The sequence below is a fragment of the Emys orbicularis genome, chromosome 8 (genome assembly GCF_028017835.1).
Source record: "Emys orbicularis isolate rEmyOrb1 chromosome 8, rEmyOrb1.hap1, whole genome shotgun sequence".
NCBI lineage: Eukaryota > Metazoa > Chordata > Testudines > Emydidae > Emys > Emys orbicularis.
The window spans coordinates 79,178,455-79,206,106 of NC_088690.1; the positions used below are offsets into that span (position 1 = coordinate 79,178,455).

At 45.1% G+C, this 27,652-nt stretch overlaps 1 protein-coding gene across 1 annotated transcript in view; it reads right to left on the bottom strand.

Annotated features, from left to right (window-relative positions):
* CTNNA1 (catenin alpha 1) overlaps nt 1–27,652 on the bottom strand; it is a 216,326-nt gene that overhangs the window by 181,636 nt on the left and 7,038 nt on the right. Inside the window, exon 2 of the mRNA XM_065410042.1 lies at nt 8,223–8,329. Coding sequence (XP_065266114.1) covers nt 8,223–8,327 — 105 coding nt within the window. The 5' untranslated portion in view covers nt 8,328–8,329. The remainder of the gene's footprint in view (nt 1–8,222; nt 8,330–27,652) is intronic.

Sequence of the window (27,652 nt, forward strand, 5' to 3'; positions counted from 1 at the left end):
GGGAGATTCCCAAGTTTCACCTTTCCTCTGCTAGCAGAAAATATCTGCAAACCCAGAGAGACTGGTCATCCCTCTAATAGCTGGTCCACAAAAACAATGACAACCTACTATTGATATCAGTTCCTCCATTCGTTAAGTGCTGTGGCTCTAAAAGTTCCAACCCTCATAGAATCATGGAACCACAGGACTAGAAGGGACCACAAGAGTTATCCAGTCTAACCCCCAGGCAAGATGCAGGATTTGTTGAGTCTAAACCATCTAAGAAAAATGGTTATCCAGCCTCCTTTTGAAAGCCTCCAGTGAAGGAGCTTCCATGACCTCCCTAGGCAGTCTCCTCCATCATCCTACTTACAGTTAAGAAGCTTTTCCTGAGATTTAATCTAAATCTGCTATGCTGTAGTTTGGACCCATTGCCTCTTGTCCTGACTTCTGTGGCAAGAGAAAACTTATCTTGTTTTTTGTGGCAGTCTTTCAAGTATTTGAAGACTATCATATCTCCCCACCCCATCTCCTTTTCTCCAAACTAGACATACACAGTTCCTTCAGCCTTTGCTAATGTGACTTGCATTCCATCCCTTTGATCATCTTTGTCACTTGCCTCTGGAGTCTTTCCAGTTTTGCTACATCCTTTCTATACATTGGTGACCAAAATTGGACACAGTAGTCCAGCCAGGGTCTACCAGTACAGAGTAGAGCAGTACTTTCACTTCCCGTGACTGGCGTGCTATGCCTCTGTTAATGCAGCCTATAGTCGTATTTGCTTTTTTTTTCTTTTCTTTTTTGGAGGGGAGGTGGGGGGGGGGGGGGGAAGAGAGAGAGAGACACGGCACAACATTGCATTGTTGACTCAGGTTGCGGTAGTCATCCATCACAACTCCCAGATCCTTCTCAGCAGCGCTGGTGTCAAGCCAGTTATCCTCCATTCTGTATTTGCGCATTTGATTTTTCTTCCCTAACTTTAGCGCCTTACATCTGTCTTTGTTGAATTTCATTTTGTCGTCTATAGTGCAGTTCTCCAATTTATCAAGATCACTTTGAATTTTAGCACTAGCCTGCAAAGTATTTGCAACTTCCCCAGCTTTGTGATCAGTATGCTCTTTATTCCTACATCCGGATCATTAAAGAGACCCCTGTGGAACCCCACTTGAGTCCTCCTTCCAATCTGGCATCATTCTATTAATAGGTATTATTTGTTTGCAGTTGTTTAACCAATTATGTATCCACTTAATGGTAGTTCTGCCGTGCCTGCATTTCTCCAGCTTACATATCAGAATGTCATAACAGAAGAATGGCCATACTGGGTCAGACCAAAGGTCCATCTAGCCCAGTTTCTTGTCTTCCGACAGTGGCCAATGCCAGGTGCCCCAGAGGGAATGAACACAAAGGTAATCAAGTGATCCATTCCTTGTAGCTCATTCCCAGCGTCTGGCAAACAGAGGCTAGGGACACCATCCCTGCCCATCCTGGCTAATAGTCATTGATGGACCTATCCTCCATGAACTTATCCAGTTCTTTTTTGAACCTTGTTATAGTCTTGGCCTTCACATCATCCACTGCCAAAGAGTTCCACAGGCTGACTGTGCATTGTGTGAAGAAATACTTCTTTTGTTTGTTTTAAACCTGCTGCCTATTAATTTCATTAGGTGCCCTCTAGTTCTTGTGTAATGAAGAGTAAATAACACTTCCTTATTTACTTTCTCCACACCAGTCATGATTTTATAGACCTCTATCATATCCCCCCCTTAGTAGTCTCTCTTACAAGATGAAAAGTCCCAGTCTTATTAATCTCTCCTCATAAGAAGCCGTTCCGTATCCCTAATAATTTTTGTAACCCTTTTCTGAACCTTTTCCAATAGATCTTTTTTGAGATGGGGCAACCACATCTGCACCCAGTATTCAAGATGTGGGCATATGATGGATTTCTATAGAGGCAATATATTATCTATCCCTTTCCTAATGATTCCCAACATTCTGTTTGCTTTTCTGACTGCCCTGCACATTCAGTGGAAGTTTTCAGATAACTATCCACAATGACCCCAAGATCTCTTTCTTGATTCACCCAGTTTTGAAAGAGCCTTTTGTAGCTCTTCAGAGTCTGCCTGGGACTTAACTATCTTGAGTAGTTTTGTATCATCTGCAAATTTTGCCACCACACTGTTTACCCCTTTTTCCAGAACATTTATGAATATGTTGAATAAAACTGGTCCCAGTACAGACCCCCAGGGGAAACCACTCTTTATCTCTCTCCATTCTGAAAACTGATCATTTATTCCTACCCTTTGTTTCCTATCTTTTAACCAGTTACCAATCCATGAGAGGACCTTCCCTTTTATCCCATGACAGCTTACTTTGCTTAAGAGCCTTTGGTGAGGGACCTTGTCAAAGGCTTTCTGAAAATCTGAATACACTATATCCACTGGATCCTCTTGTTCACATGCTTGTTGACCCCCTCAAAGAATTCTAGCAGATTGGTGAGGCATGATTTCCCTTTACAAAAACCATGTTGGCTCTTCCCCAACAAATTATGTTCATCTATGTGTCAGACAATTTTGTTCTTTATAGTTTCAACCAGTTTACCCGGTACTAAAGTCAGGCTTACCGGCCTGAATTATCGGGATCACCGCTGGAGCCCTTTTTAAAAATTGGCATCATGTCATGTCACGTGGAACTGTGTCAAAAGTCTTGCTGAAGTCCAGGTATATTATGTCCACTGCATCCCTCCTATCCACCAAACCAGTTACCCTGTCAAAGAATGAAATCAAGCTGGTTTGGCATGATTTGTTCTTAATAAATCCATGCTGGCCGCCAGCGATTACCCCTTCATCTTCAAGGTATTTGCAAACTAAATGTTTTAAACATTGTTCTACCGGCTTCCCAGGTTTTGAGGTCAGGATGACAGGTCTATAAATTCCCCAGCTCCTCCTTTTTCAAGATGGGCACTATGTTCGCCCTTCTCCAGTCTTCTGGGACCTCTCATCATCCAAATATTATTGTGAATGGTGCAGAAATTTCTTCAGCACCCTGAGGTGACTTGAATTCATTCAAATCAGTCAGATCTGAAGTGTTCTTTACTTATCCTGATCTGCATCCCTTCCCCTTTACGGTCTATGATAACTTCACTAGTTGTCCAGTCATGTTATTTTTCTGTGAGAAGACTGAAGCAAAGTAAGCACTGAGCAGCTGTCTTCCTATCATCTTCCATTACCAGCTCACCTTTTCCATTGAGCAATAGATCCACACCATCCCTGATCTTTCTTGTCTGACATTTGTAGAATCCCTTCTTGTTGTCTCTAACATTTCTTGCCAGCTGTATCTCATTCTTTGCCTTGACTTTCCTGATTTTGTCCCTACATGCTATTCCCATGTATACCTTCTTGTGCAGCCACATTGGCCTCCTGTAGCTCTTCTTATCTTTCCTCTGCATCAGAATAGCTTGATGTTGAGCATCTAGTATTACATCTTTTAGGAACTGCCAACCACCTTCGACTCCTTTTCTTCCTAATTGGTCTTTCCATGGAACCATGCCTATTATTTCTCTGAGTTGGTTGAAATCTGCCTTTCTGAAGTCCAGTGTTCTTGTTTTGCTGTTCTCATGTCCTCCTTTCCTTAGGATCTTGAATTCTATCAGATCAATAAACACTTTCTTCTAAGTTCCCGACCACTTTCACATTTGCAAATAATTCATCCCCATTGATCAACACCAGATCCAAAATGGATGACCCCCTAGTTGTTGCCTCAATTTTCTGAATCAGAAAGTTGTCCCCTGCACAAGTAAGAACTTGCAGGACATATTATGTTTTGCTATAATAAGCGTCCAACAGATATCAGGGAAGTTAAAATCCCCCATTAATATTAGCTTGTGTGTGCTAGCTAATCTTGTCACTTCCTTGTAGAATGCCTCATCCACTTCCTCTTCTTTTTTAGATGCTCTATAATAGACCACCCCATCATAAGATCGCTGCTATTCTTTTCCCTTTTTATCTTCACCCAAAGATTCTCAGTAGGTCTGCCGCTCACTTTCTCTTGGACCCTGGAGCAAGTGTATACATTCTTGATATACAGCACAATCCCTCCTCCTTTTCTCCCCCCCCCCCATACCTATCCTTCTGGAACAAGTTGTATCCCTCAATGCTGGTACTGCAATCATGGGAGTTATCCCACCAAGGCTCTGTTATGCCAATTAAGTCACAATTTGCTTCATATAACAGGTTTTCCAGTTCATCTTGCTTATTCCCCATACAGGCATCAAATATATTTTGCAGACTGTCCTGTTGCTTTTCTTCTTGCCTCAAGATGACCCATGTGGGTGTCAAAATTCCATGATGGAATTTGGTTTTTGTCCCCCCGCCCCCATCTGATCTTTTAAAAGCCCCAGTAAGGCACATGTAAAAAAAGCTACTTTGCAGCCTTAATGTTCTTCTAAAGTACTCAAAAGTCAGAAAATGAAAGAACTGAGATTGTCTGTACAGCCTTAATTTGGCCCCCTTGTGCATCTGCGTTATGAGAGTCTAGCTATGCGACCACAAACTCCCCTCTTCTCTCCCCTCCCACCCCACCCTCCCCAAGAGAGGTTTAATTTAAAAGCCAGCAGGAAAGTGTCTATCTGAAAATTCACTGTCTTCCAATAGCAATATCTGCAGATCCTACAGATGGGATTAGTAGTGTTACTAGAAGGTGGAACCTCAACTCTGGACAAAGCCATTTACCTGGTAGTGCTCCAATAAGAACAGATTGCATCCACCACTGCTTGTACATCTAGTTTTAAAAAGATCAAGAACCTACGGGGTGTCTTACAAATCTCTCTTAATACAAAAGTGTAATCTTTCCAGCCAGGAAGCTGCCATTGCTCTAAGAAAAATAAGTCTTGGTAGACACTGGCAGAAAGATACTATTTGATCTACAAAGCACATGACTCTGGGGCACAGACACCTTGATACAGACAATTGAAGTTTTCTTGCCTCTTACCAACAGACAAGACAAATACCGCTGTTGATTTATGGTCCCTATATTATGCTCTAGTAGCATTCTGAAATGTGCTTAAAATGGGGAATAAATTCTGGTTTTCTTTGTACTTAGGTAGGTCTCAGTAAGTAGCTTCAAATTGCAAACTGAAGAGGTATAAGATCTGCCATTTGTTTAGCCTCTTACATTTTTTAATAGGAAGTTAACAAAACTGATCACTTAAGATTCATCTGTAACAGTCCCACTTCTTGACATGTAGCTTTAAAACACTAGCTAGACAAAAGTTGTTAGGCCATTCTTGACTTGAACAACTACTGGGTTTTTTTTTTTTTTTTTTTTTTTTTTTTTAAATTTTTAGGATTTAAGTTCAGTTTTTGCCATAGTGCTAGGGTGACCAGATAGCAAGTGTGAAAAATTGGGACGGGGGTGGGAGGTAATAGGAGCCCATATTAAAAAAAGAGCCCCAAATATCAGGACTGTCCCTATAAAAATCAGGACATCTGGTCACCCTACATAGTGCATAAGTATTCACTTATGACAACAGGTCACAGGAATCTTTTCCATCTCCAGCTACACTTCAGTGGCACAGCTCCAGGATCAACAGCCCACTCGCTAGCTCACTTTTCATAAGGGAACCTACCTCCAGTATGTAGAGCACACATCTTCAATGGCAGGACCTCTGACATAGAATTCACCCATGCCAGGTCTCCTTTGTGAAACAAAATGGATGCTCTAGAAACTTCAAAGGCTAATGAAGTGGTTCTGGAGCTCCCCAAAAGGTCAATCTACTTGCCTATCAGTGGATCCATGGCAGGTAAGAAGCCCTCTGTGGTGATAACAGTCCTTCACTAGGGACAGTTTTCACCAACGGATAATCTCAGTTCATGCACTAAATTTACTGCAAGAGGAAGTTTGCTTCAACTTCTTCTGGTTATTTCCCTGTCACACCACTTAGAGCACCTGGAACTGCGGGTACAGGCTGTTGCAGTACCTCATGAGAGAAAATTACCCTGAACTCAGAATGCCTGGAAAAAAAAGTTTGTTCTTCTGATGTTGTCAATTGAATTTCCCTGAAGGGAGAAATCTATGAATGACTCCGAATTTGCAAGGATACAGAACTAAACGGTAGGAAATCCAATTGCGTTTTACAACTTTAGAGACAGAAAATAATGGTAAGTTCATCTAGAAGTAGAGAGAGTCTACTTCTTGCCAATGAATGATGGGGTATTCAGCTTTGGAGACAGAACCTGACTAATTGCAAGATCTACAGACCTTGACACATTGAAGAAAGTTTTTCAGATCTCTAGAACTGACACATTCTGTACAAACTGGCAAAATTATTTAAGTTCCATATTCTTGAACAGGCTAGATGTCATTGTAATTCTTTCCCCAATGCATGAGAAAGGGTTTGCTGCAAATCTTTAGAGTGCCCAAAGTATTTTTATTGGGTGTCTCCATCCTGTAGGCCTTACAAGGTATGCACCCACCCTCTCCATCTCCTTCAGTACACTTTATTATGTAATTACCCTATATACTGGTTCATAAGCCGAATATTTTTGGTAAAAAAGTGACGCATCAAAGAGTGGGGGTTGGCTTATAAACGGGCCGACACCAAAATTTGATGATTTTAAACTCTATGGCAGGGATCGGCAACCTTTGGCACGCGGCTCGCCAGGGTGCTTACCCTGGCGGGCCGGGCCAGTTTGTTTACCTGCCGCGTCCGCAGGTTCGGACAATCGCGGCTCCCACTGGCCACGGTTCGCCGCTCCAGGTCAATGGGGGCTGCGGGAAGCGACACAAGCCGAGGGATCTGCTGGCCGCCACTTCCCGCCACCCTCATTGGCCTGGATTGGCGAACCGCGGCCAGTGGGAGCCACGATCGGCCAAACCTGCGGACGCGGCAGGTAAACAAACTGGCCCGGCCCGCCAGGGTGCTTACCCTGGCGAGCCACATGCCAAAGGTTGCTGATCCCTGCTCTATGGAATCATTGAATTGAATATCTAATGCTCCAGGTAAACAAAACAACAGTGTGTCTGCAGGCATGGAGCCCCTCAGCTCCCTGTGGTCACGGTTTGCCATTCCCAGCCAATGGGAGCTGCAGGAAGTGCCACTTCCCGCAGCTCCCATTGGCTGGGAACGGTGAACCGCGGCCACAGGGAGCTGAGGGGCTCCATGCCTGCAGACGCTCCAGGTAAACAAAACATCCCGACCCGCCAGCAGCTTACCCTGACGGGCTATGAGCCAAAGTTTTCCAACCCCTGAAATATAGGGTCGGCTTATGAAAGGGTCATACAGTTTTTGCTATTTTTACTTATCCACCTTGGGGGGTCGGCTTATAAACGAACGGGCTAATGAACAAGTATATACGGTAGTCACAGACACAGAGCAAAGTCTTCAGTGGCTGCACACTACACAAGTTTAATGGACACTTTACAAGTACAAGTATGCAATTGTCGAAGAGTTCTGTGTCAAATGAAAACCAAGTTTGACCAAGGCCCTTTTTCTAAATGAGAGTTTGTTCCATTACCTATTTCAACTTTCTTACTCCTCCCAACTAATTTTGGCTATAGACATGTACAAAAAGGGCTTCTAGTATTTTCAAATAGGAAAGTATCTAGTTGCCTTGTACTCCAGGCAACAACCATTTGTGCTCAAAATTTTCACTGTTTGGCTGCTCTCCCCAAAGTGAACTTTTTGTTTATAAACTTTCTATCTAACACAGAATTCAAATGAAAGCTGTTATGCAATCTTAACTATAGCAGTTGCTGCTGTTCCCACTATAAGTAAGGGCTTTTAGTCCACCAGAGTTCTAATGCAAGACAGAACCTTCTACAGCATCTCAGTTTCTAATGATACAATTGTAAAGAACACTATTTAGACAAGAACAATTTAGTAAGTCTTTCACCTAAAGGATTCTTGTTGGGAAAAAAAAAAGTGTACTACAGAGAAGAGAATAAACTGAGAGCAAGTACAATAAAACTTCAGCAGCAATTTGATATGTGCTTTTTGCACTTCTGATTAAATGAAGGATTGTGTTATATTAAGTTGTGACAAAAGCAAAAAAAGTCTTCTAAGATTAAGACTAGAAGCATCAGACTGAGCAAAAACCTTTTATTCTTGATTTCTCCCCCACCCTCCTCCACTTATCTATTTCAGACCAGGTTTTCATTTCTGGAGTTCAAACTTGAAGGTATGAGGATTAATTATCAAATTGAAACTTACTACAAAAACTTGAAAGCTTGATATAGAGATTTCTTACCTGTGTTACCAGGGGCTCCAATAGTCTTTCAACTGCCAGTGTTCTTATCTCTAAACTTTTGGGGTCCCATTTGAAGTTAACACTGCCTGCATTAACAGTAGTCATTTCTTTGAGAGAAAGAGAGAAGAAAGGAAAAAAGTTAACTTCAGACTTACTAGGTCTTATTTGCTATGACAGATCTATTTTGAAATGCAACATAAGGATTATATGAAAGTGCTACATTAAAGTACTTACTGCTTAAGTCAAATTTGCACTGCCTTTGGGAATACCAGTTTTGAATTAGCTTCCCATTTTATAATTTCAGTGCAAATTTGTGTTTTCAGTTATGACACCATGATTATTACGTTTATGTTAAATAAGCCTAGAAAAGCTACCTAAAATATAGTATTCCAAAACAGAGCGTGCCATCAAAAGTGCTTTGGTGGTTAGTTTGTCTTATTCTGACCGAGTTCAGTCTCTAGCTAATATTTTAGGAGTCAGAAACCAGCTTCCCTCCAACCCCCAGTTACTTCTCAAACCCAAATTGAGGCTGTTTTCTTTTAACAGTTTGAATACTAAGGGTACGTCTACACTTACCGGAGGGTCCGGCGGCAGGCAATCGATGTTCTGGGATCGATTTATCGCGTCTGGTTTAGATGCGATAAATCGATCCCGGAAGTGCTCGCCGTCGACGCTGGTACTCCAGCTCGGCGAGAGGAGTACGCGGCATCGACGGGGGAGCCTGCCTGCCGCGTCTGGACCCGCGGTAAGTTCGGACTAAGGTACTTCGAATTCAGCTACGTTATTAACGTAGCTGAATTTGCGTACCTTAGTCCGAAGTGGGGGCTTAGTGGGGACCAGGCCAAAGTCACCTTACATTCAGCTATAGCAATGCTGCTATATACAGCTGAAAAGCTTGAGCATGTTCAACTGCTGTACTGTACACCTTCCATATTTATCAATATTTCATGGATAGAACCAACACTTTCCAATAAAATATCCCACTACAAGACTGCTTTACAGCTTTATGAATACAGTAGAACAGGGGTGGGCAAACTTTTTGGCCTGAGGGCCACATCTGGGTATGGAAATTGTATGGGGGGCCATGAATGATCATGAAATTGGGGTGGGCTCTGGCTGGGGGTGCAGGCTCTGGAATGAGGCCAGAAAAGAGGAGTTCAGGGGGCGCGCTTCGGGCTGAGGCAGGGGATTGGAGTGCGGGGGGGGGGTGAGGGCTCTGGCTGGGGGTGTAGGCTCTGCAGTAGAACCTCAGAGTTACAAAACCCCTCCATTCCTGAGATGTTTGTAACTTCGAAATGTTCGAAACTCTGAACAAAAACATTATGGTTGTTATTTCAAAAAAGTTTACAACTGAACATTGACTTAATACAGCTTTGAAACTTTACTATGAAGAAGAAAAATGCTTTTAAACCATCTTACTTTAGATAAAACAAGCACAGAAACAGTTTCCTTGTCAGATTTTTTTAAACCCCCCCCCCTTTTTTTTTTTTTAAGTAGTTTACTTTTAACACAACACTGCGCTGTATTTGCTGCCGCCTGATTGCATACTTCCAGTTCTAAATGAGGTGTGTAATTGACTGGTCAGTTCATAATTCTGGTGTTTGTAACTCAGGTTCTACTGTACATGCTCGAAGTCATAGCTAAAGGGGTTTCATGTTTACATCCCCATTGAACAGTCAAGTGGCACTTCACGATTCTCTTTGGTATTTTTCCTAAGACACTCAACAGACCTGATACTCTTGGAGAGATGCATCATGGTTCAAGAATATAACTAACATGATGAAGACACAAAATGAATTAAGGAAATACCCAGTTTTAGCTTTACCTCCAGACAGTACTCAGATTGCTGAAACAATGGCACAACCAGACAAAAAACACAGATAAGCAACAACTTGATTCTAGGGAACCCAGTATTTAAATATTTACAGGTTTGCAAAACCAGTTCCAGGTTACTTTTTATGCCATAGGTCATAATTTCTGGCTCTCCATGCTTTAAAGGATACCTGATGTTTTAAGTTACACCCTTCCATCTCCTACATAGAATAATTATTTTTAAAGGTGACCTCCAAATAAAAATGTTTTGGTTGGTCTCCTTTGTGCTTCTTTACACTACAAGCCTGAAAGCATGCTTCTCTTCAAGGGGGGGGGGGGGAGGGGGGGGGACACCAAAAAAAAAAACAATTTATTCCCCTATTTATCTCGGAAGTACCAGAAAAAAAAATTATCTAGTTTTCGTTGGGGGACTTCTTTAAAGACTGAGGCCTAGTCTACACTACACTGTTAGGTTGACAAGAACAAGGAGTCACCAATGAAGTTAATAGGCCTCAGGTTTAAAACAAAAGGAAGTACTTCTTCACACAATGCACAGTAAACTGTGGAACTCTTTGCCAGGGGACTCTGAAGGCCAAAACCATAACAGGGTTCAAGAGAGAATTAGATAAGTTGATGGAGGATAGGTCCATCAATGGCTATTAGCCAAGATGGTCAAGGATGCAACCCCATGCTCTCGGTGTCCCTAAGCCTCTTACAGCCAGATGCTCTGATTGGATGACAGGGGAGAGATCACTTGATAATTGCCCTGTTCTATTCCCTTTGAAGCATCTGGCATTGGCCACTGTCTGAAGACAGGACACTGGACCATAAGTCATACAGGACATGCATTGCTTTGCCTCGCCTCAACTTATCTGTGCATATGTCTATTCAAATGTGTCTCTGACCTACATAAACAGCCAGTTACAGCAATGCAGGGATAGCTGATCTACTGAGGTTGACACAGTGCAAGTGCAGACATTGCATGACCTGTGGTGACCCTAGCAGTCCTCAAGAAGCTGTCCCATAATGTGCCCATTTCCTGTGACATCGTCCACTCTGGTCACAAGTGTAAGCTCCACTGCCGAGGGGTTCCACAAACTGGAAGCCACTCCATCCCTTTTAAAACTCCTGTATGTTTTTAAAATACCTTTCCCTGATTGTCCACCTTAGCAAGCACACCTAGCAGCTCACCCTTGTGCAACTGCCCAACTGACCATGACAGCTCCACCCACTAGACATACTCCTGCCTGGAACAGACAGGAGATACTGGATCTCTTGGACCTGTGGAGAGAAAAGGCTGCGCAAACATAGATATGGGCCTGCCAGATATGGACCAGCCATAGGAAGATGGATGTTATTAATAGATTGCCTGCATCCCTGGTACAAAGGGATTCAACAGGAATCAGCAGCGCCACGTGAACGCAAAGGAAATTTGCCAGCCATATCACGAGGCCAACAATAGATCTGGTTCTGAACCACGGACCTGCTGCTTTAACAATGGGCTGCATGCCATATTTGGCAGAGAACCCACCAGCACCCTACAGACCACTGTGGATACCTCAGAAAAAGCCCCAGACAGAGACCCATGCCGTGAACAGCAAACAGAAGGAGAAACAGGGGGAGACGCAGCATGGGACTCCAGCCATGCTGCAAGTCAGGACCTGTTTGAGACTCCGTCACAGTCTAATCAGTCCAACCAGGTAAGTATGGATGAGTGTTATGAAGGGGAAGGAATCTCAGGTAAGTGTGCGCATGCATTCTTCGAAACATTTTAAATTAGAGATGGTGCTCATCCCATCCCCAAATTAAGATAAAGGTATTGAATTTTCATTGTTTTCTTGCATGAGAAAAGGTAGCAGTACAAACAAAGGTAGAGTTGGCATTTGTTTTAATATGCTGAACACCCATACATCAGAAGTTCAAGGATTCAAAAAGTTAAGGCTTTATAACAGTTAAGACAAATTACCAACATCACTTGTCAAAATATACAAAGTAAATATCCTTAAATCACACACAAAGTTCTCAAGTAACGTTTTTCTGCCTACCAGTAAGTTTCAATTATCATTGGGGGAAAAAAGTGTGTGTGTACTGTGAAATCATTTACCAATAAAAATCTAATCCTTCAAAGTTTGAGATATAGACCTTGTCACCACTGGGAAGTTTCTACGCAGTAAAGCAGCTTTCTGCGTTATAACACCCGAGATATACACACCGCCAAGCCACTTAGCGCGCAGAAAATGCACAGTTGCAGTGCTGTAAAAAACAGCCCGAAAGGCATACAGCTTTCTGCACTGGGGGTACAGCGCCACGCTGCCAGTGTAGACACCCTGGTCGAGTACAGCACTGCGATTGGCCTCCGGGAGGTGTCCCACAATGTCTGTTCTCACCTCTTTGGTCATCAGTTCGAACTCTACCGCCCTGTCCTCAGGTGACCAACCGTCATCCCCACCCCATCTCTTAGCAGCAGAAGAGGAAGAGATGCTCTGTGGGACAGCTGCCCAGAGTGCACCACTCCGAATACCACTGCAAGTGCCCCAAGTGTGAACACGCTATTGCGCAGGCAGCTGACAGTGTGAACACACAACAGCAGTTTCCCTTCAGCGCTCTGAGTGGCGCTGTAACTGCCGGTCCTGTAACTCTGCCAGTGTAGACATACCCAAACTCCTTGCCTCTTCTTATGCCTGAAATGTCTTACGTTTGGACTAATCACCCTCTAAACAGGGGGTTATAGGAAGCCATTTTGCAACCCTGATATAGCTTTTGCTACAAACAATAGCATTAGTATACACGGGGCTTCTTGAATTCAAAGGATATCTGCCACAGAATCCATGTGTTTTGGTTCTACCATGTGGAAACCCCCAAATGGTAAAATCATAGTGTGGACAAGACAGTTGGCTGTTTCCACACGTTAGTTGGTTAAAATAAACCCTCTGGTGTTTACCTTGACCAGCTTATGGAAATGTGGGGGGGATGGATGATAGACCACCTTGTCCACACTAGGATGTTACTACATGTTAGTTAATTCTTGGTAACTAACTTATGTTGAGACCTTTTTTCCTAGTTAAGACTAGGCTGCACTCTCAAGACCAGGGACAGTAAAGACACCAAACATGTCACTCGTAAAATAGAATCAAGAGAGCTGGCAACTCTTGTGAAACTGACTCCAAACTATTCAAAGATACAGGAAGCTAATGCATCAGAGCATCCAGAAGGATAGAGTGGTGTGAGTTGCCCCATTCATCTCAGCGGGATGTTGACTCCAAATTCTATGGGTAACAGTTAAGCAAACTATTTCATTACTCATCATTTTACCAGAACTTCCAAGCCAATGCAATTATCCCTTGTTGGCTGTAGTTTGGTATGAGAGTGTGGTGGGGAGAAGCAAAAAGGAGAGACCCATGTTCAAAAATCAACTCCAACCAGAAATTTCTGTGCTCACCTGAAATTTCCTTTAGACTAGCAGCAAGCAAGGTTCACAGATTTATTCTTAAAGAGAAAACCCATTAAAAACAGAAGAATCTACCCACATGCTAATAAACTTAGAGACCACCACCACCCCACAACTCCAGCAAGGGCTCTGGTAGGACTCAATCCTTGTAACCACAAACTCTTGGTGGGGTAAAATTCATGACAGCATCAGCTTAGAACTAGCACACCCTTGAATAGGTTAGTCTTTCCTTTATACAGCTTGGGCCTTTGACAGACTCTGGAACAGGTAATCAGCAGAGAATGGTCCTCTCCTTAGGATGCAGCTTCAAAAAGCTAGAGTTTTACATCACTGGAGGTGGGGAATTTGCATTCATTTCTCCCTCAATATTCCCCAGGTGGCTACAAAAGTCCATTCCTGTCTGGCACGTTATTCAATAGTAAATAACACTTTCCAGGGTTCACATCCCATCTCACTCAGAAGTGACGTACAATCTTGGCCCACAATACATAACCCACTCACTCAATGCAATGAATTCCAAACATACTTAAACTTAACTCAATAAGGTCTCCCAAGAATATTGTTGGAAATTGGTATGTGTCACATTCAGCCCCTGGAGAAACCATTGCCCTCTAGGAACATGTTCCAAATGCCAAAAGAGGGACTTTACTCCCATGCTTTGTATGCCTCAGACAAACTAAATAATCCATCTGGAAGTCAGTGACAGGTTTTGACCCTTGGTAAAGGATGGGCATAAGAGAAAGAGCTGTAGATCTGCAAGTTAGATACATTTCAGTTGCAATACACACGTCTAGCATATGCCATAAGCATTTTCCCTTTGAATGTTATTCATAGATTAAGACCAGAAGGGATGATCATTGTGATAGTCTAGTGTCTGACCTGCTGTATAACACAGACATTCCCCAAAACAACTCCTAGAGCAAAATTTTTAGAAATACATTCACTCTTGATTTAAAAGTTACCAGTGATGAAGAACCACCACAACCCTTGGTAAATTGTTCCTATGGTTAATTACCCTCACTGTTAAAAATTTACATAATTCCCAGTCTGAATTTGTCTAGCTTCAACTTCCAGTATTTTAAGCCAAAATAAAAGCAGCAATAAAAAACTTGAATTCATCTTAGGGAAAAACAGTTGGTTCCATTCGGAGCACTATTTTATACACGTGAATAATGGAGGGGGGGGGGTGTCGTCACTGGATAATGCCCTTAACTCAAACACTTATCTGGCTACAGTTATAGCCACCAGGAAGTGTTGCACTGTGAATGGCTTGAGTGCCTGTTAGGCAAGGGCAGGGGTGGGCAAATTTTTTGGCCCAAGGGCCACATCTGGGTATGGATATTGTATGGCGGGCCTGAATGCTCATGAAATTGGGGGTTGGGGCGAGGACTCTGGGATGAGGCCAGACATTAGGAGTTCAGGGTGTGGGAAGGGGCTCTGGACTGGGGCAGGGGGATAGGGTGCGGATAGGCAGGGAAGGGGGATGAGGGCTCCAGCTGGGAAGGTGGGCTCTGGGTTGGGACCAAGGGGCTCAGAGGGCAGGCGGGGGATCAGGGCTAGGGCAGGGGGTTGGGGCGCAGGAGGGGAGCAGGGGTGCAGACTCCATGCAGTGCTTCCTCAAGCAGCTCCCGGAAGCAGCGGCATGTCCCCCCTCTGGCTCCTACACGGAAGCGCAGCCAGGCAGCTCTGCGCGCTGCCCCATCTGCAGGCGCCACCCCAGCAGCTCCCATTGGCCGCAGTTCCTAACCAATGGGAGCTGCGGGGGCGGCACTGGGGCCGTGTGCGGAGCCCCCTGGCTGCCCCTACACGTAGGAACTGGAGGGGGGACATGCTGCTGCTTCCAGGAACCACGTGGAGCCACAGCACAGAACGGGGCAAGCCCCAGACCCCGCTCCCCGGCGGGAGCTTGAGGGCCAGATTAAAGTGTCTGAAGGGCCTGATATGGCCCCTGGACCGTAGTTTACCCACCCCTGGGCAAGGGTATTCAGCACAAACCAGGCTCTTAAGGACAAGTTTAAGCTGTTCTGAGTGATTGGAGGCAGAGAGATCTAGCAATGCTACAAGCAGGCTGAAAATCCAATGTTAAGATCTGTGTACCTAGCCTAGTTAAATGCCACCTGTCCAACCCCAAATTCCCTCTACCCATCTGTCAAACCCTTCAGATATTCCCCTTGCTCCGATCCTATAGCACAGCATTCAGGTCCTGCTAGACAACTCTAGTCAGTTTCAATGAGTGGTTGAAAGTTTCAAGTACTTTACCAGCCCTTGAAGTATTACCCCCCCCCACCCCGCACACACACACAGTTTGTCTTTACAGTCACAACTTTGCATTTTACATGCTTCTTTCTCTACTGCTGATGTGCCAAAGGCCCATGTGGAATTATGTGAAGTTACAGATAAACTAGAATACAGAAAAATGTTTCTCTAATCAGTTAGAAGCAAAACCCAAAGTTACCTAAGTAATTTTCTAAAACTGATATTACTTAAAAAAAAAAAAAAAAGGAAGCTACTATCACAGTTCAGGGCAACTGCGCCTGTATTCCCCCTCTGTGGGCCAGCAAGGGAACCAACTTTTAGGCTTCTGGCTCTCCAGCCATCCCCTCTCCGGGGCTGAGACCTATGATTTTTCCCTAACTGCACAGTTCCTTGCCTAAGTTCCCCAGCAAGTCAGACTGCCTAAACAGGTCTGCTTTGCCTTCTCCTCAGAGGCTATAAACAGCATAATTGCCCACAGCTATCAGTTACCACACAGCTCTTTACAAGCAACCATATCTCCTCTTAAGCATTACAGAGAAAACACTATAAACAACAAGTCAACCTACATGCATACTAATAAGCTTACCAGAGATCAGGCCTCCTCCCCCAACAAGGGCTCCAGCAGCTGATCAATCCTTCAAACCCTACCAAGGGATTTTTGTATGGTTACAAGTTCATGGCTCAGAACTAGCACCCGCATGAATCTGTCAGTAACTCCTTTATGCAATGTTGTTGTAGCTCTGTCTGTACCAGGGTATTAGAGATAACATGGGTGAGATATAATCTTTTATTGGAGCAACTTCTGTAAGACAGAGACAAGTTTTTGAGTTACACAGGTCTGGGAAAAACCCAAGAGCTCAGTGCAGCTCCAAAGCTTGTCTCTCTGACCACAGAAGTGATCTAATAAAAGATATTACCTCACACACCTTGTCTCAAGGTTAGGTGCTTTAACGTGCCTTGTGTGGTCGCAGCACAGCACTCTCCCAGCGCTTGGGGGGGAGGGGGAGGAGAAATAAATAAATAAAACAAAACAAACAAACACACACACATTTCCACAAGAGGTGTAGCTACCAGCGCTGTCTACACTGGCACTTTACAGCACTGAAACTTGCTGCGCTCAGGGTGGGTGTTTTTTCACACCGCTGAGCAAGAAAGCTGTAGCGCTGTAAATTGCCAGTGTAGACAAGCCCTTTGTCGCTCTTTTATACAGTTTGGGCCTTTGATATTGTGACCCTGGGAACAGGTAATCAGCAGACAATTGGCCTCTCCTCAGGGCACAGCTTCAAAGGGCTGGATTTTTATATAACCTGAGGCAAAGGGGGTGGGGGGGGGTGGGAAGAGAGATTTGTTTTCACCTCTCCTGTGATATTTCCAGTGAAATCCACTTAACATGTCTTGTCCAAAAAGTTCATTCCTGTCTGCCCCATTCTTCAGTAAAGTCCTTTTGAGCATCCAGGCTCACAATATATTACCTTTGCATTTAAGACAATGGACTCCAAAAATACTTAATTCAGGCCGTGTCTACACTAGCAAGTTTCTGTGCAGCAAAGCAGCTTTCTGCTCTGTAACTCGCGAGGTGTACACACTGCCAAGCCACTTAGTGCACCGGGGGGGGGGGGGGGGGGAGGAACACGACACACCCCGACACAAGGCATGGCACTTTCTGAGCTGGGGCTACAGTGCTGCGGTGCCAGTGTAGACACCGTGGCAATTACAGCACTGCGAATGGCCTCTGGGAGGTGTCCCACAATGCCTGTTCTCACCTCTCTGGTCATAAATTTGAACTCTACTGCCTGCCCTCAGGTGAGCAACCGCCATCCCCACCCCGTACATTTCTTTGCAAATTTGAAAGTCCCCTTCCTGTTTGCTCAGTGATGCATGCAATGGTCTCAGCACATCTTTCCAGGTGGCCATGTCTGCTCCACGCACCAGGCGATCCCCCGCTTGGAGCAATGCTGAGCTGCTGGACCTCATCAGCATTTGGGAAGAGGAGGCTGTCCAGTCCCAGCTGCGCTCCAGCCATAGGAATTATGATACCTATGAACAGATTTCACAATGCATGACAGCAAGGGGCCATGAGCGGGACGCACTGCAGTGTAGGGTAAAAAAGTGTAGGAGCTGTGGAATGCCTACCCCAAGTTGCGGGAGGCAAACTGCCGCTCCGGTGCTGCGCCCATGAGCTGCTGGTTCTACAAAGAGCTGGACACGATACTCGGTGGCGACTCCACCTCCACTGCGAAGGCCTCTGTGGATACTTCGTTGGCTCGCATGCCAGTCAAGAGTGGACCGAGCCAAGAGGGGGAAATCTTGGAAGAAGAAGGGGAGGGGGACCCAGAGGCAGAGGATGACTCGGAGGCCAGAGATGCATGCAGTCATTTTCTACCCCGGAGGAGCCTAGCCAGTCACATCAGTCAGATCATGGTGAAGCGCAAACAGGAGAGGAGGCCCTGGTAAGTGGATCAGATTTGGGGAATTGCTGAGCGAGTTGTTGGGGGCAGGAGTGTTGAAGAAAGAAGGCTTGTCTCCCACCGCATGCCTAGTCTGAGCGGCGGAACAGGCTGTTGATAGACTCTCTCACTTCACAGGAAATCTCCCTCAGATCTCCCGGAAACTCTTATGGAGATACTGGGCAATCCTAGCTGCTTTGGAGAAGACCCTCCCCCTTGATTCCCTGCTCACCCTCAGCAGCGAGATAGCTTCCATAATAGACACAGCCTGTGGAAAATGTGGGGACAGGAATGATTATCAGGCTCCCACTACAGTGCTGGGAACACCAATTTACCCTGCCCCTGCAGCTACTCACCATTTTTGAGGTCTTGTGGCTCATGTGTGCTTGCCTGGGGTCAGCCAGTTAGCAACAGGCGAGAGACTACTGGCTGTGTTTAAAGTACTGAATCAGTGTTGTCTGTTGCAAACAATACTGCTTCTGTAAAACGTTGCATTTAAACTTCAGAGATGACCTTGGGAGCCCAGCCTCCCTCTTTGATATCGGAGGCAGAACGGCTGCGCAGAATTAGAAAGCGGCCAAGAAGAACGAAGGAGGACTTTCTCCGTGAGGTTATGATGCACTCCGCCGCTGAGAAACAGGAATTGAAGGACTGGCGGGACAGCGAGAAGAGGGAACAAAAAGGAGAACGCGGCACACCAGAAAGAAGCCACGGAGCAGCTCTTAAACGATATGGAGCACCAAGTGGACATGCTCCAGGCGATACTAGCGCTTCAAACCGAGCAGCTCCGCACCAGCCCTCCCCATGCACTTCTCACACACACACACACACACACACACAGTTAATCAACCTCCTGGCTCCACTCTCTACCTGCAGCATTCCACTTCTCTCTCCTCACAGTCCAGCACTGTGTACTCCCACTACACTCAACACCCATCCCTCTGCAGTTTGGCCCTGCTGAAGTACAGCACCTGCAGCATTGTACTCCAAAGGAGAAAGCTGGGTATGATCCCTGGACATACACAAATCTTTAGCCATCCCAGGACCCCTCCTCCTCTCAAGACCTTCCCCACCCCCTTCCTGCTGGTGAATTTTGTTTGACTCTCTCCTCCAGTTGTTGTCTTTTAATAAAAGAATTGTGTTTGTTTGAAAGTAATCTTTATTCTATTAAGTGAAAGCAAAAAGAGCACTGCAAAGCAACATACAATTATGTTACAGCCATGTTCAGCTTCCCATACAGGCAACGCCAGCAGGCTTTTAACGGCCAAATGCACACTCAACAGTCATTCTCCACTTGCTCAGACGGTTGTTGAATCACTCCTTGCTGTTGTCAAGGTGCCCCGTGTATTGCTTCATAAGCCACGGCATTAAGGTGTAGGTGGGGTCTCCCAGGATCACAATGGGCATTTCGACTTCCCCTCTGGTGAGCTTCTGGTCCGGGAAGAAAGTCCCTGCTTGCAGCTTCCTGAACAGGCCAGTGTTCCAAGAGATGCATGCATCATGCACCTTTCTGGACCAGCCTGCGTTCATGTCTGTGAAACGCCCACGGTGATCCACAAGTGCCTGGAGAACCATAGAGAACTACCCCTTCCGATTAATATACTCTGTGGCTAGGTGGTCTGCTGCCAGAATTGGAATGTGTGTGCCATCTATCGCTCCTCCACAGTTAGGGAAGCTCATTTGTGCAAAGCCATACACGTTGCCCAGAGTCATGGTCTTTCAGAGCAGGATGCAATTAATGGCCCTGCACACTTCCATCAACACGACTCCAATGGTTGACTTTTCCACTCCAAACTGGTTAGTGACTGATCGGAGTAGCCAGCTGAAGTAGCCTGCTTCCACAGTGCAATCGCCACACGCTTCGCCAGTGACAGGGCAGCTCTCATTCTCGTGTCCTTGTGCCGCAGGGCTGGGGCAAGCTCATCACACAGTCCCATGAACGTGGCTTTCCTCATCCGAAAGTTCTACAGCCACTGCTCATCATCCCAGACATGCATCATGATGTGATCCCACCACTCAGTGCTTGTTTCCCGAGCCCAAAAGAGGCGTTCCACTGTGGTCAGCACCTCCGTGAATGCCACAAGTCTTCTCGTGTTGTAGCTACTATACATGGCGAGATCAATGTTGCACTCCTCTTGCCTTCGTAGTTCAGGAATAACTCCACTGCCACTCGTGACATGTTGGTCAGAGCAAACAGCATACTGGTCAGCAGTTCGGGATCCATTCCTGCAGCCCAAAAGAGGCAGGGCACGCAACACACAAACCTTTGAAAGATGGTGCCAAATGCAGATGGAAGCACAGAGATTGCCGGAATGCGAAGCAATGCATCACGGGGCATTGGGACTGGATCCAGGATGCCCCGCGACCCGCTCCGCCTTCCCACAAGTCTTAGCAGCAAAAGAGAAAGAGGTGCTCTGTGGGATAACTGCCTAGAGTGCACCGCTCCGAATAGTGCCGCAAGTGTGAACACGCTATTGTGCGGGCAGCTGTCAGTATGAACACACAACAGCGGTTTTCCTTCCGCGCTCTGAGTGGCACTGTAACTTTGCCAGTGTAGACGTGCCCTCAATAAAATTTCCCAAAGAGAGTGCAGGAAACTGTCATATCGGTCACAGCAACTTTTTACATTTAATTTCCTTTTAAAAAAATATGTCTTTAACCTGACTCCCTCCCAGCTGCCTTATTCCCTCATCATCATCGAAAGGTAAGGACATCAATTTCTTCCAGCTACAAATCCTTCAGTAACCCATGAAAACCCTGTCACATTCTCTCTTTGAATCAGGTGCCCTCACACAAAGGCATTTTTTCAATATGTGATCCTGTCACACACATATCCCTGTGCACATTCTGGTGCTTTACTGTCACGGAGTGTGGGGGAGACAAGGCCCTGCACCCCCGGCTTCCTGCGATTCACCATGACTCTCCACCAGCCAGTAAAACAGAAGCTTTATTTAGACGACAGGAATGCAGTCCAAGACAGGTCTTGCAGGTACAGACAACAGGACCCCCTCAGTCAGGTCCATCTTGGGGGGTCCCAGGGAGGCCAAAGCCCTGTCTGGGCTCCCCTCCATTTCCCCAGCCAGCTCCAAACTGACTCACTCTCCAGCCCCTCCTCCTCTGCTTTGTTCCTTTCCCGGGCCAGGAGGTCGCCTGATTCCTTTGTTCTCCAACACCTTTAGCTATCACCTTGCAGGGGGGAAGGGCCCTGGCCATTAGTTGCCAGGAGACAGAGTGCTGGCCATTTATGTGCACTGGCCCTTTGCTCTGCAACAATCTCACCCCCTAGAGACTTAAGAAATGCATGGGGGAAACTGAGGCACCCACACAGTATTCAGAGGAAACATTAAGAACAGTCCCAGTTCGTCACATCTACCCCTCCCCATCAATAGGACAGGGATAAAGACTTTTCAGTAGGACAGGGATAAGGCCCAACAGATCTTGGCAGCTTCTGTACTAGAATTCCTTTACAGGTCCAAATTACTTAAAATTTAACTTAACTTTACTTAAAAGGAATGCTATTTTTCACCCTCCACTTTAAGAGTTAGAAACTTGGCATTTTATTAGGGAAAAATAAGTACAACCAAGGTTTTTGAAGTTAGACATCATGTGCATGAAATCTAATTCTTTCATGGGGGGAGGTAGAAGACATGCTCTCCTCAAACATCTAATAGGATGCTCTCAAGACCATAACAATGATGATTTCACAAAAAGCAAGCATTTTCAAAATCGAAATGCTTACACAATAGCCTGATGCCTTTACTTACATAAAGCTTTTTTCATTCTTGTTTGGCATAAACATGTTGCCTCAAAAGAGTTAAAGGAGCTGCGTCAAAGTCAAAGTACAGCAAATATGGGAGATATTGTATTAGTTTATCATTCGGTTACAATAAGCCTTAAACTGATAGATGACATCCTCAGATTGAGCACAAGAACCACGCTCATATCCTTTTAATTATTCAAAGTCATATTGCACTCCTTCAGACTAGCTGTCTGATTTAATCTCTGAGCAGACTATTGGTTGCCAAAAGTTAAACTATTCAAGCAGGATTCTAGCCACATGCAGGGAAGCCTGACTTGGTGTGAAGGCATTACTTGAGGTTAAAAAAAAAAAAAAAAAAAAAAAAGTGCAACAAGATTTTATTTATTTATTAAAGAGAGTGCCTAAAGTTAAATAGATATTTAGAAGCTTGAGTGAAGACATCCTACTTCTTGAAAGATCTAGTTGCATCACAGTGGTTTTGGGAGGAGGGAGAAGAGGGGTGTTTCAATCGAGTATTCAAAGTGAACAATTAATAGCCAACAATAAAGTACGCTACACATAACAGAAGGAAGAAGCATGCTACTTTTACCCTCACACTTCTACCTGTGCATTTTGATCCTACACTGCAATGCTAGAACCTGCATAAGCCTCAGTGCCACAAGTGCTGGAACACCTGAGACAAAGCCACACATGGCTAATAATTGAAGTAGCTCGTTTGGCAGAGATGCCAGGGGATCTGCAAACAGATCAATTTCCCTAGCAAATATGTTTTCACTGAAGAGTTAGCCCATGCTCTTGCTCAAGTGTTACCCCTAACAACAACCCCCCACACCTTCCATTCACACACAAAACCCTCTCATCTGAGTTTAGTGGTGCTTCCACCCAAACAAGCTGGCTCAGCTAGTTAAAGCCAAGAATGGTCTTTCACTTGGGCTGGTAATCCTCCCACTTTGCAGTGTGGACAAAGGTCAAGACACTTGAGTGTGACAGTCCAATGCCTTCTCATAATTCCCCTCTCCACCCCGCCCCCATAGGTTTGAGGACCAGATCAACAGCTGGGACAAACAATTGGCCGCACCCAGTTCAGGGTGTAGCCTTATCCTGGAGGGCCAGCTCTGTTTATTTTTTAAACAAAAGGAAACTGGAACAAAAAGCAACAGTCCTGTTCTTCAACTAAGAATGTCTGATAGCTTAATATGCTGGTCCTTCCCCCAACACAGGTCTTTCTTGTGCCTACAGAGGGAGGCTGAGGGAGGGCAGGAAAGTGCTCCTAGCCCTCTCTTAAGTCCTGCCTCTCAGAGCTGGGGCACTTCTCTAAATCCCCTGGCTGGAAATTATCAGCCCCAGTCACTAAATGCTTCCAACTGGGTCACGATTCCCAGCACCTGCCAGCTGGGCGCCTTTCCAGAACAGGGCCAGCTGCTCCCTGACACCCCAGCCCTTAAAAGGAGTAGGCCATCCTGTTACACACACATGCCCATGTACCCAGTAGTACAGACAAGCTCTCCCATAATTCACTGGGAAGGAATCAGAGCAGCTCAGCTTACTTCAGCATAAAGAACTGTGGGATGTGACCCCAGACACACACAGGAAAGTGCAGCACTAGCGAGGATACAGTTGGCTTGTCTTCATGTAGAGCCGTGCAGCTGCACCACCACATCACTTTAGTGAAGACACTCCTATGCCAAAGGGAGAACTTCTTTCATCAGCATAGTTAATCCACCTCCCCAAAGGTGATAGCTATGTCAGAAGAAGGAGCTCTCCCACTGTCATAATGCTGTCTACACAAGGGGTCAGGTCGGTATAACTATGTCACTCAGAGGGTATGGATTTCACACATCCTGAGCAACATAGTTATACCGATATAGGTCTGTAGTGTAAACCTGGCCAGTAGCTTGGGGTACAGCTTTGCAGTGTGGCTCCTCACACCTGAGCTAGGCTAACCTGGGTGCTGATCAGCCAAGTTAATTATGCACTGAACACATATCCTAAAAGAAAAGGGGTAACGCTCAAACAAGCAAAGTTTGGGCTATGTCTACATTACCACAGGTCAGCATAACTTATGTAGCTCGAGATGTGAACAACAACCACCCAGAGCGACATAATTACACCGACACAAGCGCTCATATGCACAGCGCTACGTCGGTGGGACAGCTTCTCCCGCAGATCTAACTTCTGCTGTTTGTGGAGATGGTTTTATTAGGCCAACAGGAAAGCTCTCTTCCATCGGCATGGAGCATCTTCACCAGACATGCTGCAGCAGTGCCACCGCATCAGTACAGCTATGCCGCTGCAGTGCCATACATGTACACATATCCTTGGATACCCACAGAGTAGCAAGTTTTACCAGCAAATATGCATTCACGTTTCTACTACAAATTAGCCAACTTTATCAGTTGGTACAAGAATCTGTCAATGCTGCAAGATGAATTTTTGCTTGGCTTTCAAAAAAAAAAAAAAACCCCCACCCCACACAACCCTGATTACTGGCAATAAGAAGCAAAGAAATCCTGGTATTTTTATTTGTGTCTTAAGCACTCAGTCTGCAATTCAAGTGCAATCTATAAGCCATGCAGTTAGAAATAATGAAGATTGGCCTCACTCATATCCTAAAGCTACATTTTTGTTCCTAAATTACTATGAATGTGTAGTATACTGCATTCTTTAGCAGAACAAAGTCTTCTAATCCAGACCTTCATTAGAAGTTTTAAATACAGAAAGAGACATGCTGAAATTATCTAGTTTGTTAGAGGCCAAGACAGCAAATCTTTAGTTAAGATCACCTCATTCTTCAAAATACTACTGTAATTAAAGACTAACCCCAAAGCCTTACTGAGACAGACATGATTTTAGTTCATACATATAGGAAAGATCCTTTCTTAAAGCTCTAAATTTGACATCAGCATGTATGGGGAGCCAATTTCATTCCTCCACTGCGATGAATTTTGTTAGTCCATGAAAATGGTTCAGTACAATTGTGAAAAACCCACACTTCAAGGGAAATGAGCAACTGGATGACATTTTTAAAACCACACTTTCCATTTTTTAAACATCTGAAGTATTTAAACAAACAGAACATATTTGAAAGTGGATATCAGAAACACTAGATTCTAATTTCAGTCTGTGAATGAAAGCTAACTATCTGACAAGAACGAAGTGATGAGATTAAGGTTTGTGTTATGTCTATTAGAAGACAATAAGAAAATTAAATAACTCCGCAGAAGCTGGAAGAGAATAGAGAGTCATTGGTAATTGGAGAAGAGCACTGCTAGTGTGCAGTCAATTGTAATAGACTATTCAAGAGTCAAAGCTGCGAGTCATTGGATGGATTTGGTTTGCTGGAATCTAGACGCTTGCATAAGGTACACAGTGCAGTGCACCTAATAATGTATCCTATGCAAAGATAGATAACTTATATTTCAATCTTAGATTAAGCCCTCGCCTAATGAATTCAACACTAATTTTTAAATTTGTGAAAGCTGCTGATATATGTAGCAAATGAGTGATTAGTATTAATGATCACTAATCATTATCTGACTTGCATACTTAACATGCAGAGGTCTTCGCAATTTGCTTATACAATGATCAAACTAGCAAGAGAACTTTTCAGGTTTAGTCACCTTAAACTTCTGATGTATGGGTGTTCACAATATTAAAGCTCTGTTAAAAAAAAAAAAAAAAAAAAAAAAAGTCACTAATACCCAACAGTCCCACAGAATTTTTCAACTTCAGCCAGCTTTCTCCCACCCCATAAGCCTTATGGGATTTTCTTGAAGACAACTTCCCAATGAAATGAAGAGGAATTTTCAGACTTTATATTTCAATCCAACCACCATTAAATAAATTGACATTTGCACGGCACTCCAGACAGGAAGGCCAAGTATAACAGGACATACATGAATCTCCAATTGTCCCATTCCCCACCCCACCCCTTTCCCTCATCCCACACAGCACAGATGTGTCATGCCCTGTTTCCCAAGTAGTTGTGTTTCTTTTCAATAAACAAATTTTCTTTTAAATAAATGAATTTTTTGGCTTTGAAAACATTATTTATTATTGCATTAAGTAAAAGATACTGAAGCCCAGGAAAGCAACAGGCACTGCAAGTCAGTGCATCATACGTAGCAAACACAGATTCCTACTAACATTGGAACCACTGCACTTCACTCCTGTGCAGGGCACCAAACATTACTAGTGGCTTTCAGCATCAAATTGCTCCCTCAAGGCATCCCTAATCCTTGCAGCCCCACGCTGGGCCCCTCTAATAGCCCTGTTCTCTGGCTGTGCAAATTCAGCCTCCAGGTGTTGAACCTCAGAGGTCCATGCCTGAGTGAAGCTTTCACCCTTCCCTTCACAAATGTTATGGAGGGTACAGCACGCGGATATAACCGTGGGGATGTTGTCATCGGCCAGGTCCAGCTTCCCATACAGACAGCGCCAGCGGCCCTTTAAACAGCCAAAAGCACACTCCACAGTCAATTTGCACCAACTCAGCCTGTTGAACCGCTCCTTGCTGCTGTCAAGGCTCCCTGTGTAGGGTTTCATGAGCCACAGCATTAAAGGGTAAGCGGGGTCTCCAAGGATCACAATGGGCATTTCGACTTTCCCTACAGTGATCTTCTGGTCTGGGAAGAAAGTCCCGGCTTGCAGCTCCCTGAATAGGCCTGTGTTCCAAAAGATGCGTGCGTCATGCACGTTTCTGGACCAGCCTGCGTTAATGTCAATGAAACACCCCCGGTGATCCACAAGTCCTGGAGAACCAGAGAGCAATACCCCTTCCGATTTATGTACTCGGAGACTAGGTGGGCTGGTGTCAGAATTGGAATATGCATCCCATCTATCGCCCCTCTGCAGTTAGGGAAACCCATTTGTGCAAAGCCAGCCACAATGTTACGCATGTTACCCAGAGTCACAATTCTTCTGAGCAGGATGTGATTAATGGCCCTGCAAACTTGCATCAACATGATTCCAACGGTCGACTTTCCCACTCCAAACTGGTTAGCGACCCATCGGTATCTGTCTGGAGTTGCCAGCTTCCAGATTGCAATACCCACCCACTTCTCTACTGGCAGGGCAGCTCTCAATCTTGTGTCCTTACGCCGCAGGGTGGGGGCGAGTTCAGCACACAGTCCCATGAAAGTGGCTTTTCTCATCTGAAAGTTCTGCAGCCACTGCTCGTCATCCCAGACTTGCATGACGATGTGATCCCACCACTCAGTGCTTGTTTCCTTAGCCCAAAAGTGGCGTTCCACAGCGGTGAGCATGTCCGTGAATGCCACAAGCAATCTCATGCCGTACGCTTTATGCAAGTTGACATCATCATCAGACTCCTCACTGTCAGTTTGTAGCTTAAGGAGGAACTCGACTACAATTTGTGACGTGCTGGCGAGACCCATCAGCATAGTCAGCCGTTTGGGATCCATTCCCGCAGACCGAAAGGGAAGACAGAGCACGCAGTACAAAAAACATTGAAAGATGGCGCCAAATGTGGACAGAAGCACAGGGATTGCTGGGATGCGAAGCGATGCATCACGGGGCGTTGGGACAGGACCTAGAATAACCCGCACCAACCCGCCCCCTTCCCACAAGCCACAGCGCCAGAATGGGAAGAGGTGCTCTGTGGGATAGCTGCCCATAATGCACCGCTCGCAATGCCGCTGCAAGTGCGCAAATGTGGCCACGCCAGTGCACTTGCAGCTGACAGTGT